At 36.2% G+C, this 17,100-nt stretch overlaps 1 protein-coding gene across 1 annotated transcript in view; it reads right to left on the bottom strand.

Annotated features, from left to right (window-relative positions):
- Positions 1–17,100, bottom strand: part of LMNTD1 (lamin tail domain containing 1) — a 69,059-nt gene that overhangs the window by 40,024 nt on the left and 11,935 nt on the right. The window contains exons 2-3 of the mRNA XM_089920397.1: positions 8,512–8,747; positions 5,598–5,796 (exon numbers count right to left, since the gene is read on the bottom strand). Coding sequence (XP_089776523.1) covers positions 5,598–5,796; positions 8,512–8,747 — 435 coding nt within the window. The remainder of the gene's footprint in view (positions 1–5,597; positions 5,797–8,511; positions 8,748–17,100) is intronic.

Genomic DNA, 17,100 nt, shown 5'->3' on the forward strand with positions numbered 1-17,100 from the left:
AGAACTAATAAATGAATTCAGCAAGGTAGCAGGATACAAGATTAATATAAAGAAATTTCTTGCATTTTTATACACTAATAATAAAGTAACAGAGAAATTTAAAAATCTTATTTCAAATCTCATCAAAAAGAATAAAATACTTAGGAATAAACTTAACCAAGGAGGTAAAAGACCTATATGCTGAAAACTATAACACAGTGACAAAGGAAAGTGCAGATGGTTCAAAGAAATGGAAAGATATATCATGTTTTTGGATTGGAAGAATTAATATTGTTAAAATGGCCATAGTACCCAAAGCAATTTACAGATTTAATGCAATTGCTATCAAAATACTGTGACATTTTTTTCAGAACCAGAGCAAATATCCTAAAATTTATATGGAATCACAAAAAACCCAGAATTGCCAAAGCAATACTGAGGAAAAAGAACAAAAGCTGGAAGTGTAACTCTTCCACACTTTGGACTGTACTACAAAACTGCAGTAATCAAAACTGTGGTATTGGGCTTCCCTGGTGGCGCAGTGGTTGAGAGTCCGCCTGCCGATGCAGGGGACACGGGTTTGTGCCCCGGTCTGGGAAGATCCCACATGCCGCGGAGCGGCTGGGTCCGTGAGCCATGGCCGCTGAGCCTGCGCGTCCGGAGCCTGTGCTCCGCAACGGGAGAGGCCACAACAGTGAGAGGCCCGCGTATGCAAAAAAAACAAAAAAAAAAAAACAAAAAAAAAAACAACAAAAAAACCACTGTGGTATTGGCACAAAAACAGACTTATGGATCAATGCAACAAGATAGAGAGCCCAGAAATAAACCCACACACCTATTATCAATTAATGTACGACAAAGGAAATAAGAATATACAATGGAGAAATGACCATCTCTTCAACAAGTGGTGTTGGGAAAGCTGGACAGCTAAAGCTGGATGTAAATCAATGAAATTAGAACATTTCCTCACACCATATGCAAAAGTAAAGTCAAAATTGTTTAAAGACCTAAATGTAAGACATGACACCATATAACTCCTAGAAGAGAACATAGGCAGAACATAATTTAACATAGGTTGTAGCAATATTTTCTTAGATCAGTCGCCCAAGGTAAAAGAAATAAAAGCAAAAGTAAACAAATGGGACATAACCAAACTTAAAAGCTTTTACACAGCAAAGGAAACCATCAACAAAATGAAAAGACAACCTATGGAATGGGGGAAAACAATTGCAAATGATGCAACCAACAGGGGGTTAATATCCAAAATGTATAAGCAGCTCATACAACTCAATAGTGAAGAAACAAAAAACTACATCCAAAAATGGGCGAAGACCTAAACAGACATTTTTCCAAAGAAGACACATGAAAAGATGCTCAACATTGCTAATTATTAGAGAAATGCAAATCAAAACCACAATGGGGAATCACCTCACACCTGTCAGAATGGCTATCATTAAAAAGTCTACAAATAATAAATGATGGAGAGGGTGTGGAGAAAATAAAACCCTCCTGCTGTTGGTGGGAATGTAAATTGGTGCAGCCACTATGGAAGACAGTACAGAGGTTCCTTCAAAACTAAAATTAGAGCTACCATATGATCCAGCAATCCCACTCCTGGGCATATATCTGGAAAATGTGGAAACTCAAATTTGAAAAGATACATGCACCCCAATGTTCACAGTAGTACTATTTACAATAGCCAAGGGATGGAAACAACCCAAGTGTCCATCAACAGAGGAGTGGATAATGAAGATGTGGTATATATATATATATATATATATATATACACATATATATATATATATATATATATATATATACATACACACAATGGAATATTACTCAGGCATAAAAATGAATGAAATATTGCCATTGGCAGCAACATGGATGGACCAAGAGAATTTTATACTTAGTGAAGTAAGTCAGAGAAAGACAAATAATATATCACATGTGGGATCTAAAAAATAATACAAATGAATCTATATACAAAACAGAAAGAGACTCACAGATATAGAAAACAAACTTATGGTTATCAAGGGGAGAGGGAGGGCAGGGGAGGGACAAGTTAGGAGTATGGGATTAACAGATACAGACTACTACACCTAAAATACATAAGCAACAAAAATTTACTGTATAACACAAGGAATTCACTATCTTGTAATAATCTATAATGGAATATATAAAAAATGAATCACTATGCTACACACCTGAAACTAACAAAATATTGTAAATCAACTCTACTTAAATTTTAAAAAAAAGTTATTTTGAAGTGAATGAAAATGAAAATAAAACACATCAAAATTTGTGGGATTCCACTAAAAGCTGTAGTTAGGGGAAATTTTACAGTACTAAATGCTTGTATTAGAAGAGAAAATGTTTTCAAATCAATGATCTCAACTTCCACCTTGAGAAACTAGAAAAAAAAAAAAAAGAAACCTGAAGTAGGCAGAAGAAAGGGAATACAGATCAGAATGGAAATCTATGAATAGAAAACCAAAGCAAAAAAATTAGAGAAAATCAATTAAATGAAACACTGATTCTTTGAAGCTCAACAAAATTGATAACTCTTCAGCAAGATTTATCAGGAAAAAGAGAGAAGACACATATGGTCATTATCAGCAATAAGAAATGTGACATCACTACAGATTCTATAGATACATGAAAGGATAACAAGGGAATATTATGTATAATTTTACAACAATAAATCTGACAACTTAGATGAAATGGACAAATTCCTTGAAAGACACAAACTACTCAAGTTCACTCAAGAAGAAATAGGTAACTGGACTATCTTGACATCTATTTTAAAGAAGTAAAATCTGTAGGTAAAAACCTTCTCACAAAATAACTCCAGGCCCAGATGGCTTCACTGATGAATTCTATAAAATATTTAAGGAAAAAATAATATTACTTCTACACAAACTCTTCTAGAAAGTAAAGGAGGAGGGAATATATCCCAACTCATTTAATGAGTTGAGTATTACCCTGATACCAGGGCAGACAAAGATATTAACAGGTAAAGAAAACTACAGGCCAGTATTCTTCACAAACATAGATGCAAAAATCTGAAACAAAATTTTAGCCAATTGAATTCAACAATATATGAAAAAGATAAACATTCTGACCAAGGGAGGTTTATTCTAAGAGTGCGGGGTTACTTTAACATTTAAGAAATAAAAAATCATATGATCATCTCAACAGATGTATAAAAGGCATTTGACAAAATCCAGCATTCATTCATATATTCATTGCCACAGATCAAGTATTCTGAATCAGAATCCTGTCAATCCTTTGTTTGAAACTTTCCCATTGCTTCCCATTGCCCATAGTGAAGTCTACATAGTCTGGTGTTCAATGCTCACTGTGATCTGTCTCCAACCCTGACGCCTACAACCCTGTTATACCTCTTCATGCACTGCTCAGTACAGCCATGCTTATACTCATATCTGATCTTAGCTTTTCTGCCTCCTTCATTTTGTTTATGCTGCTCCTTTGTTCAGCCCTGGCTGTGCATTAGAATTTCCATGGCATTTAAAACAAAAACCAAAAAACCAAAATACGATGCCCAATTCCACTAGAAATTTTGATTCAAAGAGTCTGGTGTAGAGTCAGGACAATCCCCAGGTGATTCAATTTTGTGGGTAGAGTTGAAAACCAATGGTCTAGAATATTCTCAGAGACTCCAAATTTGCATATCCAAAATGTACTTATCTTTCCAAGATGTTTTCCATGATAACTCCTTCACAAAATCTTCCCAGACCATCTCTGCTGGGAAGAAAGCTATCCTCTGAATGCCTTATCACTTTACTTCCTTCTCTCTTGATCCTTACCTGAAGGTCTTCATGATCTGCTTGAGTAAAGTTTCTTAAAACCATATTCATAAGTTTTTTTTGAAGTTTTGCTGAAAATAAGTCATCATTTTTAACATGGTAAGTACTGTATGAATAATTTGATGAAGTGCTTTTAGATGGTTGAGAGAACACTTGGGTATTCACTACAATTAAGTGGCAAAAGTGGTTGATTTTAGGAAATCTGACATAAGGGGGAAAAGGTTTCCTTTATGTTTGACCCTTAACTTTGGCTAACAACTTCTTTTAGTCCTCAAACACCCTCTATCAACATATGCTTATCACTAATGGGCAGAAGACGTAAATATACATTTGTCCAAAGAAGACATATAGATGCCAAAAGGCACACGAAAAGATGCTCATCATCACTAATTATTAGAGAAATGCAAATCAAAACTGCAGTGAGGTACCACCTCACACCGGTCAGAATGGCCATAACTAAAAAGTCTACAAATAATAAATGTTGGAGAGGGTGTGAAGAAAAGGGAACCCTCACACACTGTTGGTGGGAATGTAAATTGGTGCAGCCATTATGGAAAACAGTATGGAGATACCTCAAAAAAATAAAAATAGAGTTGCCATATGATCCAGCAATCCCACTCCTGGGCATATATCCAGACAAAACTATAATTCAAAGAGAAACATGCACCCCAATGTTCATAGCAGCACTATTTACAATAGCCAAGGCATGGAAACAACCTAAATGTCCATTGACAGATGAATGGATATAGAAGATGTGGGGTATCTATTTATCTATCTATCTATCTATACATCAGCCATAAAAAAAGAATGAAATAATGCCATATGCAGCAACATGGATGGACTGAGAGATTATCATACTAAGTGAAGTAAGTCAGAAAGAGAAAGATAAATACCATATGGTATCACTTATATGTGGAATCTAAAGTATGACACAAATGAACGTATCTATGAAACATAAACGAATTCACAGACATAGGGAACAGACTTTTGGTTGCCAAGGGGGAGGAGGGGTGGGGGAGGGAAGGATTGGGAGTTTGGGATTAGCAGATGCAAACTAGTATACATAGGATGGATAAACAACAAGGTTGTACTGTAGAGCACAGGGAACTATATTCAGTATCCTGTGATAAATCATAATGGAAAGAATATGAAAAAGAAAGTATATATATGTATAACTGAGTCACTCTGCCGTATACCTGAAATTAACATGACATTGCAAATCAACTATACTTCAATAAAAATTTTTTAAAATGCGTGTTTATTACTAAAAATTCACAATTTAATCTGTTGTTTGTGCTACGAGAAAAGCAGGGTTAAGTAAATGCATAGATGTGTCAGCTCTTATTTTAGTTCTAATATCAACTTTCTTCCTGATCAATTCTTTCTTTCTACAGATACTAATAACCATAAAAATGGATCAGTAAGTTATAAGTCCATTTTTTCCTTCTGCCTTGAACTCAAGACAGATAGAAAAGGATTCTAAATCCATCTGATTGATTTGCCAATAATGAAAATTTTCTTGAATAACTGAGTTAACTTTATTGGTAAGCCTTATGTAGTGCTGTTTTCTCTGGCATCTTTGAAGAATTAACTTTCCTTGTTTGGTTCCCTAGAAAGTTATATTGATTCCTTTTAACTGACCAGAATATGAAACAGTTATATTTTAATGGATTGCTTAGGGTTTTAGATGAGATCATGGATCTAACAACAGTTTAGAACTTTATTTCCTACTAATTTATTACTCCTACCCCAATAGAAGATATTAAATAATTCAAATAGAGTATTTACCTGGATCTAGATTGGCCCACTTCTTCAAGAATCATAGAAAAGTGCTTCCAAGTTTTCTTGGTGTGGAATGAGTGCACGACAAGTTTCTCTGAATCACCAAACAAAGATAGGAAATAATCCTCCCCTTCCCCAGTCACAGCTGGCTGAGAAGCAAGCACCGGCATAGTGTGTCTCTTTGGAAGTCTGAAGTTGTTGAGTCCTTTCGAAGAAACCAAAGAAGGAAACAATAGAGAGAGAAGTAAATAAAAGATTAAAAGAAACCAAAGCTACTATCTTTATTCTTTGCTTCTACAAAATGATATTCTTTATACATTTTACTGTCACAGTCAAACTAAGTGAGGATAGTTCGAAGCTTTAAACCAGTCTATAAAATAACCAGTAAGTGATTATTTTTAGTGACACTCAATTCCTAGAGATTATTGCAGTTATCTTAAACTATCAATTGTATCATCAGCATAATTACAATTTAACTGATTAAGTTGTACTACGAGCATCATAAGTTTTTGAGTAGGTAAAACATTTGAGTCTCTCAAATTTGGTACATTATATGTAAGTACAACTTTATTCTATTTTGTATTAGCTTTTCTCCCCAAATTGCTACTCATAAATTAAAGTCTCAAATGAGTCCTTTCCTACCAATGGTTTGTATTTTGCCAGGTAAAGACTTAAATTTCCTCTAATTAACTAAAATACTTTATTAAAAAGATAAAATAATGCTTAATCAGATTCTTGTAACCTCTTACTCTTTTAAAATTCTCAGTAGTAAGATTCAAATACAAAATAAGTTTCAAGACTTTGCATAGAAAGAATATGCTGGATAAATCTAATTATGTATCTGCAAAGAGAGAGTAACAGTACAGACAGGCATCATGATGAAATAGATAGAGCAATGTGTCTTGGATTTAGACACATCTGTACCCCAGCTCTGTCACTTACTAAGCCAAATGATTTAAACCTTCCAATTCTCAGTTTTCCTGAAAATAAAATAAGGATAATACTACTTTGTGTGAGACGATGTGAGAATTGAAGATAATATAGGTAAGTGTCTAGCACAGTATCTGGCATTTAGCAGGTACTCAATAAATGATAGCTATTATTGTAGCACAGGGACTTTGGTCAATGTGACCCTGAATCCAAAATCATCAAAGGATTAAGACAATCTAGAGTGTGCTTTATCTTCTTATGTCTTTAACAAAGCCAAAGCAATGTGAAAAGTGGAAAAAAATAAACATATAATTCCTAAAGAGGATTCCTCAGAGTATTTTGTTTAGAAGAAATATTTGGAATTAAGTTAGTTCATTCCCATTCAAGTAAGTATTTCCTTAATCTTTAAATTCCTTTGGGGGACGAGAATGTATAGCATCCTTAATAGCTCATCCTGAGGGATGAAAATCTTTGTATTCTAAAAGGAAAGAAGACACATTGATTTTAGTTCCAGTTACTATCTCATCTAGAAATGAAATGAACCAAATGCAACAAGTCTTGGTAGACTCAGCCATCTATCTACAGAGTCAGAACCTACAGTAACTGAAGAAGACTTCATCCCAGCACAACTCTCATCTTGCAAGGCGAAACCAGTATATCTGTTACCCCCCCCCCCAAATACTAGGAGCTTTCACAGTTCAACTCAAATATAGAACATATACCATGATGATACAGTGCCAAAGGATGAGAAATATTACCTCCTTAGATATAAAATGTGTATTTTCACTTTTAAGCATATAGATTTTGGTCATCGCTAAAGGTCATTGTGAATTTAGGAGGCTTCTTCAAAAAATGTATCTTAAGCATACAAACAATGAAACACAGGGAATATGACAATAATGGCAGTAGATCAAAATCCTATATAACACTGTGTCAAAGGCTTAGGAAAATACCAGGAACAAAATGAAATGTAGATAGGAAGGAGCAAGGCTGTAAATGCCCACAGAATGGTAGAGGAAAATGAAGACATCAGGTAGTCATGGGTGTATTCGTGTTAACAATTTTGAAACTTGTTAGTTGACTGGTAATACAGACCCCAAATCTAGCCCATTCTATGAGAAGGTACTTACAGATACATTCGGATTCACAACTAATTTTATTGAGCACACTTACTATGTGCTAGGTGATTTTCATAAATATCTCATTTAATTCTTAGGATAGCCCTGTGAAGTTGATATTTTAATCCCCATTTTGTAGGTGTGGAAAATGGGACTCAGAGATGCTAAATACCTTACTTAATGTCCCATGTTATTGGGACTAGAAAGGGGGTTTGAACCTAGGTCCTCTGTTTCCAAGGGCAGTGGTCTTTTCAGTAAACCTTGATAACATACCCTCAGAGTTCCCTAAACATGGTGAGGAACATACACCTCATAGTGTGAGCACTGCTGAGTGCATTGTTGGCAACTGTCAAAACTTTACTGCCGTTTTCATTTTCCTCTCCTCCAAATTCTTTATTGTTTTTCCCTTTTCTCTCCACCATTTTATTACCTACTTTATGTTTCTTCTTTCTCTTATCTACCCGTCTTTCCTTACTTAAGCCATAGTCTCCTAAAGCATAACATACATAAGACATTGTTAATCTTTCTGGTAGCATTCAGAGGAAGAGCAGTTAATGCTATACATTAGTATTTTTAATCATTTAGCAATTCTAGAGCATCTAAGTGGTCAACCTATGAATTATTATGATAACTCAAGATACTTTAATCACAGAGATGATGTACTTGGCCACATATGTTTACGTGACTTGAATATGACTCCAGTGCTAGAATCAATGATGGGCAGAGTCAAGTTATTCTGCATATGACATTAAGAAATTAGTATTATTGGAGACAAATAATAAAACATCATTCTGGCTTCTAGGCACATAAAGACTCTATTGAACTATATGCTTTAAAAGTAGTCTAAAAAACTTGGTACATGTTTTGCTTACCCAAGCTGTCTTCTGATTGGGAATGGCTCACTAGATCAGGTTTAAGAGGCTTTGGTCCAGTTGTTGAAAAAGTTACTCCACTAACCTGAGGGCTGGACAGATAGTAACTGAGAGGTATTTCATTGGATAATGACCATGAACATGGCAGTGTAGTGGTATCTGAATCCATTGACGTTGGAAAAAAATGTACTAAAGATCGCTGTGTCTTTGGGAGATTGTCACGTGTGTCTTCAATTCTGTGTACAAAAATTAGTATAATAAACAAAGTGAGAAAGTCAAAATGATAGACTGTGAGCACAAGAAGCATTAATTATCATTATTACTCAGGGTTTTGCTTTTCAAAGATATTATGCATCTAACACAAGTGCAAGAACGTCTTATATTTCTAGTTTTAACAATCTAAATAAAACACTTTAGTGTCAAGTCATGCTTTTCTCTTTTCTATTTAAAAATCAATAAACTCCTACTTCAGACAGTTTTTCAAAAGTGTAAATGCTGAAAGAAGAAAATAAAAATTACTATATTCCACCAACTAAAAATTTTACCATTTCCTGCCATGCTTTTTATATTTTATTAAATTTTTTTAATAAATTTTTTTTATTGAAATATAGTGATTTACAAAATTATATTAATTTCAGGTATACAACATAGTGATTCAATATTTTTTCCTTCCAGGCCTTTTAATGCATTGTTTTTGTTTTTTTTTCAGTACACGGGCCTCTCACTGTTGTGGCCTCTCCCATTGCGGAGCACAGGCTCTGGACGCGCAGGCTCAGCGGCCATGGCTCACGGGCCCAGCCGCTCCGCGGCATGTGTGATCTTCCCAGACCGGGGCACGAACCCGTGTCCCCTGCATCGGCAGGAGGACTCCCAACCAGTGCGCCACCAGGGAAGCCCTAATGCATTTCTTTCACTCAAAATTGAGACTCTATAAACCATTTATATCCCACTTTTATCACTTATTATATTTCCCCTTTCCATTAACATGAAAAACATGATTATCATTCCTGTTTAATATGTAATGGTTTACTATACTTTTTCCTTTAATTTCTCCTGCTGCTTAACTAATTTTCCTGTATTTATAAAGATTCTAGAGTTAATGTGTGCTTTCAAATGCACTTTACAAATTAATAACTATAAATACAGCTCACATGTGTATGTTTGTGTGTATCTGTGTATGTGTATGTGTGAATGCTGAAGGGACTAGCACAAAAGAGGGAGAAGAAAGACTTACTTTCCAAGTATTATTTTTGTAAGTAAATCCTACTATATGAATAAAGATTTTCCTTTCTTTCTTTTTTATAAATGTAAAAGTATAGTGTGCAAGCATTTAAACAAAATCCCTAAACTACAGTACACTTATTTTACAAGTAAAACAATATTCTCACGGAGTAGCTCATGAAAAGGCTTATGACAACTGCATTTTATGAGCCACATTGAGGCTCTTCTCAGTAACTTCAAAGCAATCCATGTGTGTGTGAATGTGTGTGTGTTTAATGCTTGAATTGTGAACAAAGTCCTGGGGTCCAACCCTTTAGCTCTCTGAAAAACCAGACACTTGGCCAGCCCAAGCCCTGCCTTCCTGGGGGCCAAACGTCTATCCACTATAAGTCAGGAACTAAGTGTTCTGCCTCCAAGCACTGTCTCTATTTTGATCTCTTTGTTTTCCAGAGTTCCTATAATGTTATTTTAGCCAGTCTTCTGTTCTTTGTTTTTGTTTTTCCAAATCTTTCCATAACGGAACAAGGGCCTGAAGCTTCCTAATCTGCCATCTTGCTGATGTTACTCTCAATCTCTTTGTTTACCAGGAGGTATTCACAATCGTTTTGTCCTATACTTTGTAAGTTCCTCCATCAGAAATATTATATCTGGAGAGCTCTGTATTCAAAATCAGAATTCTCTAAGTGTGCCTCTCACAAGGCACAGATATCTCAGGCAATTTTTAAAAATAATTAAATGGCATTGGCTTTGGAAATGGCATTATTATTAGCCCAGAGCTTATCAAGCTTGAGCACGTGCCATTCTACCGACTACCCAACCACTCATCTTTGTCAAAAACCTCTAACCCATGAAGATATGCTCTTGAGAATGACTGTGGTGGTAACGAAAAGGAGACTACAGAGGTCTATTGTCAAAGGACAAATATTTCATCTCTGTCTAAACTGATACAGATCATATGACATAATTTTTCCCTGACACTGTCTAGAATAAGCAGGAAAAGGACCTTTCTCTTTCAAAGTTCCGTACATCTGGGTTTCATTACAGACAACTGGCTACATCTTTTCAGCATGTTCATTTTATAAGCTCTGAATTTTTTTCTTCCACTGGTAAAACAATAGCATTTCCAAATAAATTTAATTCCACAAAAGATTCCCAATAAGCCTTTGCAAATGCTGTGATCAAAGAACTTCAGTTTAGGGCCACAGGGGATTCTTGTTTTTGTAGTTGAATAAGAAATTTCTAATGGCAGCACACACCGTTGGAAGAGCTGAAACATTTCAGGAAGAGATGAGCGTGATGTAGCCCATTGTCTGAGCCCTGCACTCACCCACCTATTAGACTCCTTTTGGAAGACGAGAGATTTTCTTCCTAGTGCTTAGTGAGGTTTCCCTTTCCCATGTGGAATTTTCCAAGCCCTTACTTGGTATTTTGCTCCCTCTGTAATTGATTAGCACTAAACCAGAGGCAGTTATAAAAGTTCAATTCCAGCATTTCAATGTTATTTCAACGCTGCATTGGTAATACTGACAACAGTTATTTCTCAGATGACCTCTAAGAACAAATATTTAAAAAATAGACTTGAGGGAGATTGGTTCAAGATGGCAGAGTAGAAGGACGTGAGCTCACTCCCTCTTGCGAGAGCACTGGAATCATAACTAACTGCTGAAAAATCATCGACAGGAAGACACTGGAACTCAACAAAAAAGATACCCCACATCCAAAGACAAAGGAGAAGCCACAATGAGATGGTAGGAGTGGCCCAATCACAATAAAATCAAATCCCATGACTGCTGGGTGGATGACTCACAGACTGCAGAACAATTACACCACAGGAGTCCATCCACTGGAGTGAAGGCTCTGAGCACCAAATCAGGCTTCCCAACCTGGGGGTCTGGCAATGGGAGGAGGAATTCCCAGAGAATCAGACATTGAAGGCTAGTGGGATTTGATTGCAGGACTTGGACAGGACTGTGGGAAACAGAGACTCCACTCTTGGAGGACACACACAAAGTACTGTACACATCAGGGCCCAGGGAGAAGGAGAAGTGACCCCATAGGAGACTGAAGCAGACCAACCTGCTAGTGTTGGAGGGTGTACTGCAGAGGCAGGGGTTGGCTGTGGCTCACCGTGGGGACAAGGACACTGGCAGCAGAAGTTCTGGGAAGTACTCCTTGGCATGAGCCCTCCCAGAGTCCACCATTAGCCACACCAAAGAGCCTGGGTAGGCTCCAGTGCTGGATCGCCTCAGGCCAAACAACCAACAGGAAGGGAACCAACAGCCCTACCCATCAGCAGACAAGGGGATTAAAATTTTACTGAGCTCTGCCCACCAGAGCAACACCCAGCTCTACCCACCACCAGTCCTTCCCATGAGGAAACTTGCACAAGCCTCTTAGATAGCCTCATCCACCAGAGAGAAGACAGCAAAAGCAAGAAGAACTACAGTTCTGCAGCCTGTGGAACAAAAACCACATTCACAGAAAGATAGACAAGATGAAAAGGCAGAGGGCTATGGACCAGATGAAGGAACAAGATAAAACCCCAGAAAAACAGCTAAATGAAGTGGAGATAGGCAACCTGGCAGAAAAACAATTCAGAATAATGATAGTGAGAAGATCCAGGACCTCAGAAAAGAATGGAGGCAAAGATTGAGAAGATGCAAGAAATGTTTAACAAAGACCTAGACGAATTAAAGAACAAACACCTAGAAGAATTAAAGAACAAAGAGAGATGAACAATACAATAACTGAAATGAAAAATACACTAGAAGTAAACAATAGCAGAATAACTGAGGCAGAAAAATGGATAAGTGACCTGGAGGACAGAATGGTGGAATTCACTGCTGAGGAACAGAATAAAGAAAAAAGAATGAAAAGAAATGAAGACAGTGTAAGAGACCTCTGGGACAACATTAAATGCACCAAAATTCACATTATAGGGGTCCCAGAAAGAGAAGAGAGAGAGAAAGGAACCAAGAAAATACTTGAAGAGATTATAGTCGAAAACTTCCCTAACATGGGAAAAGAAATAACCACCCAAGTCCAGGAAGCACAGAGAGTCTGAGGCAGGATAAAGCCAAGGAGAAACATGCTGAGACACATAGTAATCAAACTGACAAAATTTAAAGACAAAGAAAAATTATTAAAAGCAACAAGGGAAAAATGACAAATAACATACAAGGGAACACCCATAAGGTTAATAGGTGATTTATCAGCAGAAACTCTGCAAGCCAGAAGGGAGTGGCATGATATATTTAAGGTGATGAAAGGGAAGAACTTACAACCAAGATTACTATACCCAGAAAGGATCTCAATTCAGACTTGATAGAGAAATCAAAAGCTTTACAAACAAGCAAAAGCTAAGAGAATTCAGCACCACCAAACCAGCTCTACAACAAATGCTAAAGGAACTTCTCTAAGTGGGAAACACAAGAGAAGAAAAGGACCTACAAAAAGAAACCCAAAACAATTAAGAAAATGGTAATAGGAACATACATAGCGATAATTACCTTAAATATGAATGGATTAAATGTTCCAACCAAAAGACACAGGCTTGCTGAATGGATACAAAACCAAGACCCATCTATATGCTGTCTACAAGAGACCCACTTCAGACCTAGGGACACATACAGACTGAAATTGAGGGGATGGATAAAGATATTCCATGCAAATGGAAATCAAAAGAAAGCTGGAGTAGCAATACTCGTATCAGATAAAATAGACTTTAAAATAAAGAATGTTACAAGAGACAAGGAAGGACACACATAATGATCAAGGGATCAATCCAAGAAGTAGATATAAAAGTTATAAATATATATGTACCCAACATAGGAGCACCCTAATACATAAGGCAAACTCTACCAGCTATAAAAGAAGAAATTGACAGTAACACAATAATAGTGGGGGACTTTAACACCTCATTACACCAGTGGACAGATCATCCAAACAGAAACTTAATAAGGAAACACAAGCTGTAAATGACACAATAAACCAGATAGATTTAATTGATATTTATAGGACATTCCATCCAAAAACAGCAGATGACACTTTCTTCTCAAGTGCACATGGAACATTCTCCAGGATAAATCACATCTTGGGTCACAAATCAAGCCTCGGTAAATTTAAGAAAATTGAAATCATATCAAGCATCTTTTCCAACCAAAATGCTATGAGATTAGAAATCAATTACAGGGAAAAAACATAAAAAACACAAACACATGGAGGCTAAACAATACATTACTAAATAACCAAGAGATCACTGAAGAAATCAAAAAGGAAATCAAAAAATACCTAGAGACAAATGACAACGAAAACACGATGATCCAAAACCTATGGGATGCAGCAAAAGCAGTTCTAACAGGGAAGTTTATAGCAATAAAAGCCTACCTCAAGAAACAAGAAACATCTCAAATAAACAATCTGAACTTACACCTAAAGGAACTAGAGAAAGAAGAACAAACAAAACTCAAAGTTAGTAGAAGGAAAGAAATCATAAAGATCAGAGCAGAAATAAGTGAAATAGAAACAAAGAAAACAATAGCAAAGATCAATAAAACTAAAAGCTGGTTCTCTGAGAAGATAAACAAGATTGATAAAACTTTAGCCAGACTCATGAAGAAACAGAGGGATAGGACTGAAACCAATAAAATTAGAAATTATAAGAAGTTACAACAGACACCACATAAATACAAAATATCATACAAGACTATGACAAGCAACTCTATGCCAATAAAATGGACAACCTGGAAGAAACGGACAAATTCTTAGAAAGGTATAACTTTCCAAGACTGAACCAGGAAGAAATAAAAAATATGAACAGACAAATCACAAGTAATGAAATTGAAACTGTGATTAAAAATCTTCCAACAAACCAAAGTCCAGTACCAGATGGCTTCACAGGTGAATTCTGTCAAACATTTAGAGAAGAGCTAACACCAATGCTTCTCAAACTCTTCCAAAATTTGCAGAAGAAGGAACACTCCCAAACTCATTCTACAAGGCCACCATCACTCTGATACCGAAACCAGACAAATATACTACAAAAAAGAAAATTACAGACCAATATCACTGATGAATATAGATGCAAAAATCCTCAGCAAAATAGTAGCAAACAGAGTCCAATGACACATTAACAGGATCATCCACCATGGTCAAGTGGTATTTATCCAAGGGAGGCAAGCATCCTTCAATATACTCAAATGAATCAATGTGATACACCATATTAACAAATCGAAGAATAAAAACCATATGATCATCTCCATAGATGCAGAATAAGCTTTTGACAAAATTCAACACCGATTTATGATAAAAACTCTCCAGAAAGTTTGCATAGAGGGAACCTACCTCAATATAATAAAGGCCATTTATGACAAACCCACAGCAAACATCATTCTCAATGGTGAAAAACTGAAAGCATTTTCTCTAAGATCAGGAACAACACAAGGGCATCCACTTTTGCCACTATTATTCAACATAGTTTTGGAAGTCCTAGCCATGGAAATCAGAGGGGAAAAGGAAATAATACAAACTGGAAAAGAAGAAGTAAAACTGTCACTGTTTGCAGATGACATGATACTATATACATAGTATCCTAAAGATGCCACCAGAAAACTACTAGGCTAATCAATGAATTTGGTAAAGTTGCAGGATACAAAATTAATGCACAGAAATATCTTGCATTCCTATACACTAACAACGAAAGATCAGAAAGAGAAATTAAGGAAACAATCCCATTCACCATTGCTACAAAAAGAATAAGATACCTAGGAATAAACCTACCTAAGGCAGTAAAAGACCTGTTCTCAGAAAATTATAAGGCACTGATGATAAAACCAAAGATTACACAAACATATGGAGATATACCATGTTCGTGGATTGGAAGGATCAATATAGTGAAAATGACTATACTACCCAAAGCAATCTTCAGAGTCAATGCAATCCCTATCAAATTACCACTGGCATTTTTTACAGAACTAGAACAAAACATCTTCTAGACACAAAAGACCCCATATAGCTAAAGCAATCTTGAGAAAAAAAAAAATGGAGCTGGAAGTATCAGTCTCCCTGACTTCAGACTATACTACAAAGCTACAGTAATCAAGACAATATGGTACTGGCAGAAAAACACAAATAGAGATCAATAGAACAGGGTAGAAAACCCAGAGATAAACCCATACACCTATGGTCAACTAATCTATGACAAAGAGGCAAGGATATACAATGGAGAAAAGATGGTCTCTTCAATAAGTGCTGCTGGGAAAACTGGACAGTTACATGTAAAAGAATGCAGTTATAACACTCCCTAACACCATACACAAAACAAACTCCAAATGGATTAAAGACCTAAATGTAAGATCAGACACTATAAAACTCTTAGAGGACAACATAGGAAGAACAGTCTTTGACATAAATCACACCAACATCTTTTTTGACCCACGTCCTAGAGTAATGGAAATGAAAACAAAAATAAACAAATGGGACCTAATGAAACTTAAAAGCTTTTGGACAGCAAAGGAAACTATAAACAAGATGAAAAGCCAACCCTCAGAGTGGGAGAAAATATTTGCAAACGTATCAACAGACAGAGGATTAATCTCCAAAATATATAAACAGCTCATGGAGCCCAATATTAAAAACAACAAACAACCCAGTCAAAAAATGGACAGAAGGCCTAAATAGACATTTCTCCAAAGAAGACATACAGATGGCCAATAGGCACATGAAAAGCTGCTCAACATCACTAATTATTAGAGAAATGCAAATCAGAACTACAATGAGGTATCACCTCACACTGGTTAGAATGGGTATCACCAGAAAATTTACAAACCACAAATGCTGGAGAGGGTGTGGAGAAAAGGGAACACTCTTGCACTGTTGGTGGGAATGTAAACTGATACAGCCACTATGGAGAACAGTATGGAGGTTCCTTAAAAAACTAAAATTATAATTACCATACGACCCAGCAATCCCACTACTGGGCATATACCCAGAGAAAACCATAATTCAAAAAGACATATGCACCCCAATGTTCAATGCACAACTATTTACAATAGTTAGGTCATGGAAACAACCTAAATGCCCATCGACAGATGAATGGATAAAGAAGATGTGGCACACATATACAATAGAATATTACTCAGCCATAAAAAGGAATGAAATTCAGTCATTTGTAGAGACGTGGTTGGACCTAGAGACTGTCATATAGAGTGAAGTAAGTCATAAAGAGAAAAACAAATATCGTATATTAACGCATATATGTGGAATCTAGAAAAATGGTACAGATGAACTGGTTTGCAAGGCAGAAATAGAAACACAGATGTAGAGAACAAATGCATGGACACCCAGGGGGGAAAGCGGGGGGTGGGGATT

This window comes from Delphinapterus leucas, chromosome 11, assembly GCF_059928025.1.
Source record: "Delphinapterus leucas isolate spDelLeu-1000000601 "Yukka" chromosome 11, BTC_Dleu_Yukka2, whole genome shotgun sequence".
NCBI classification, from domain to species: Eukaryota; Metazoa; Chordata; class Mammalia; order Artiodactyla; family Monodontidae; genus Delphinapterus; species Delphinapterus leucas.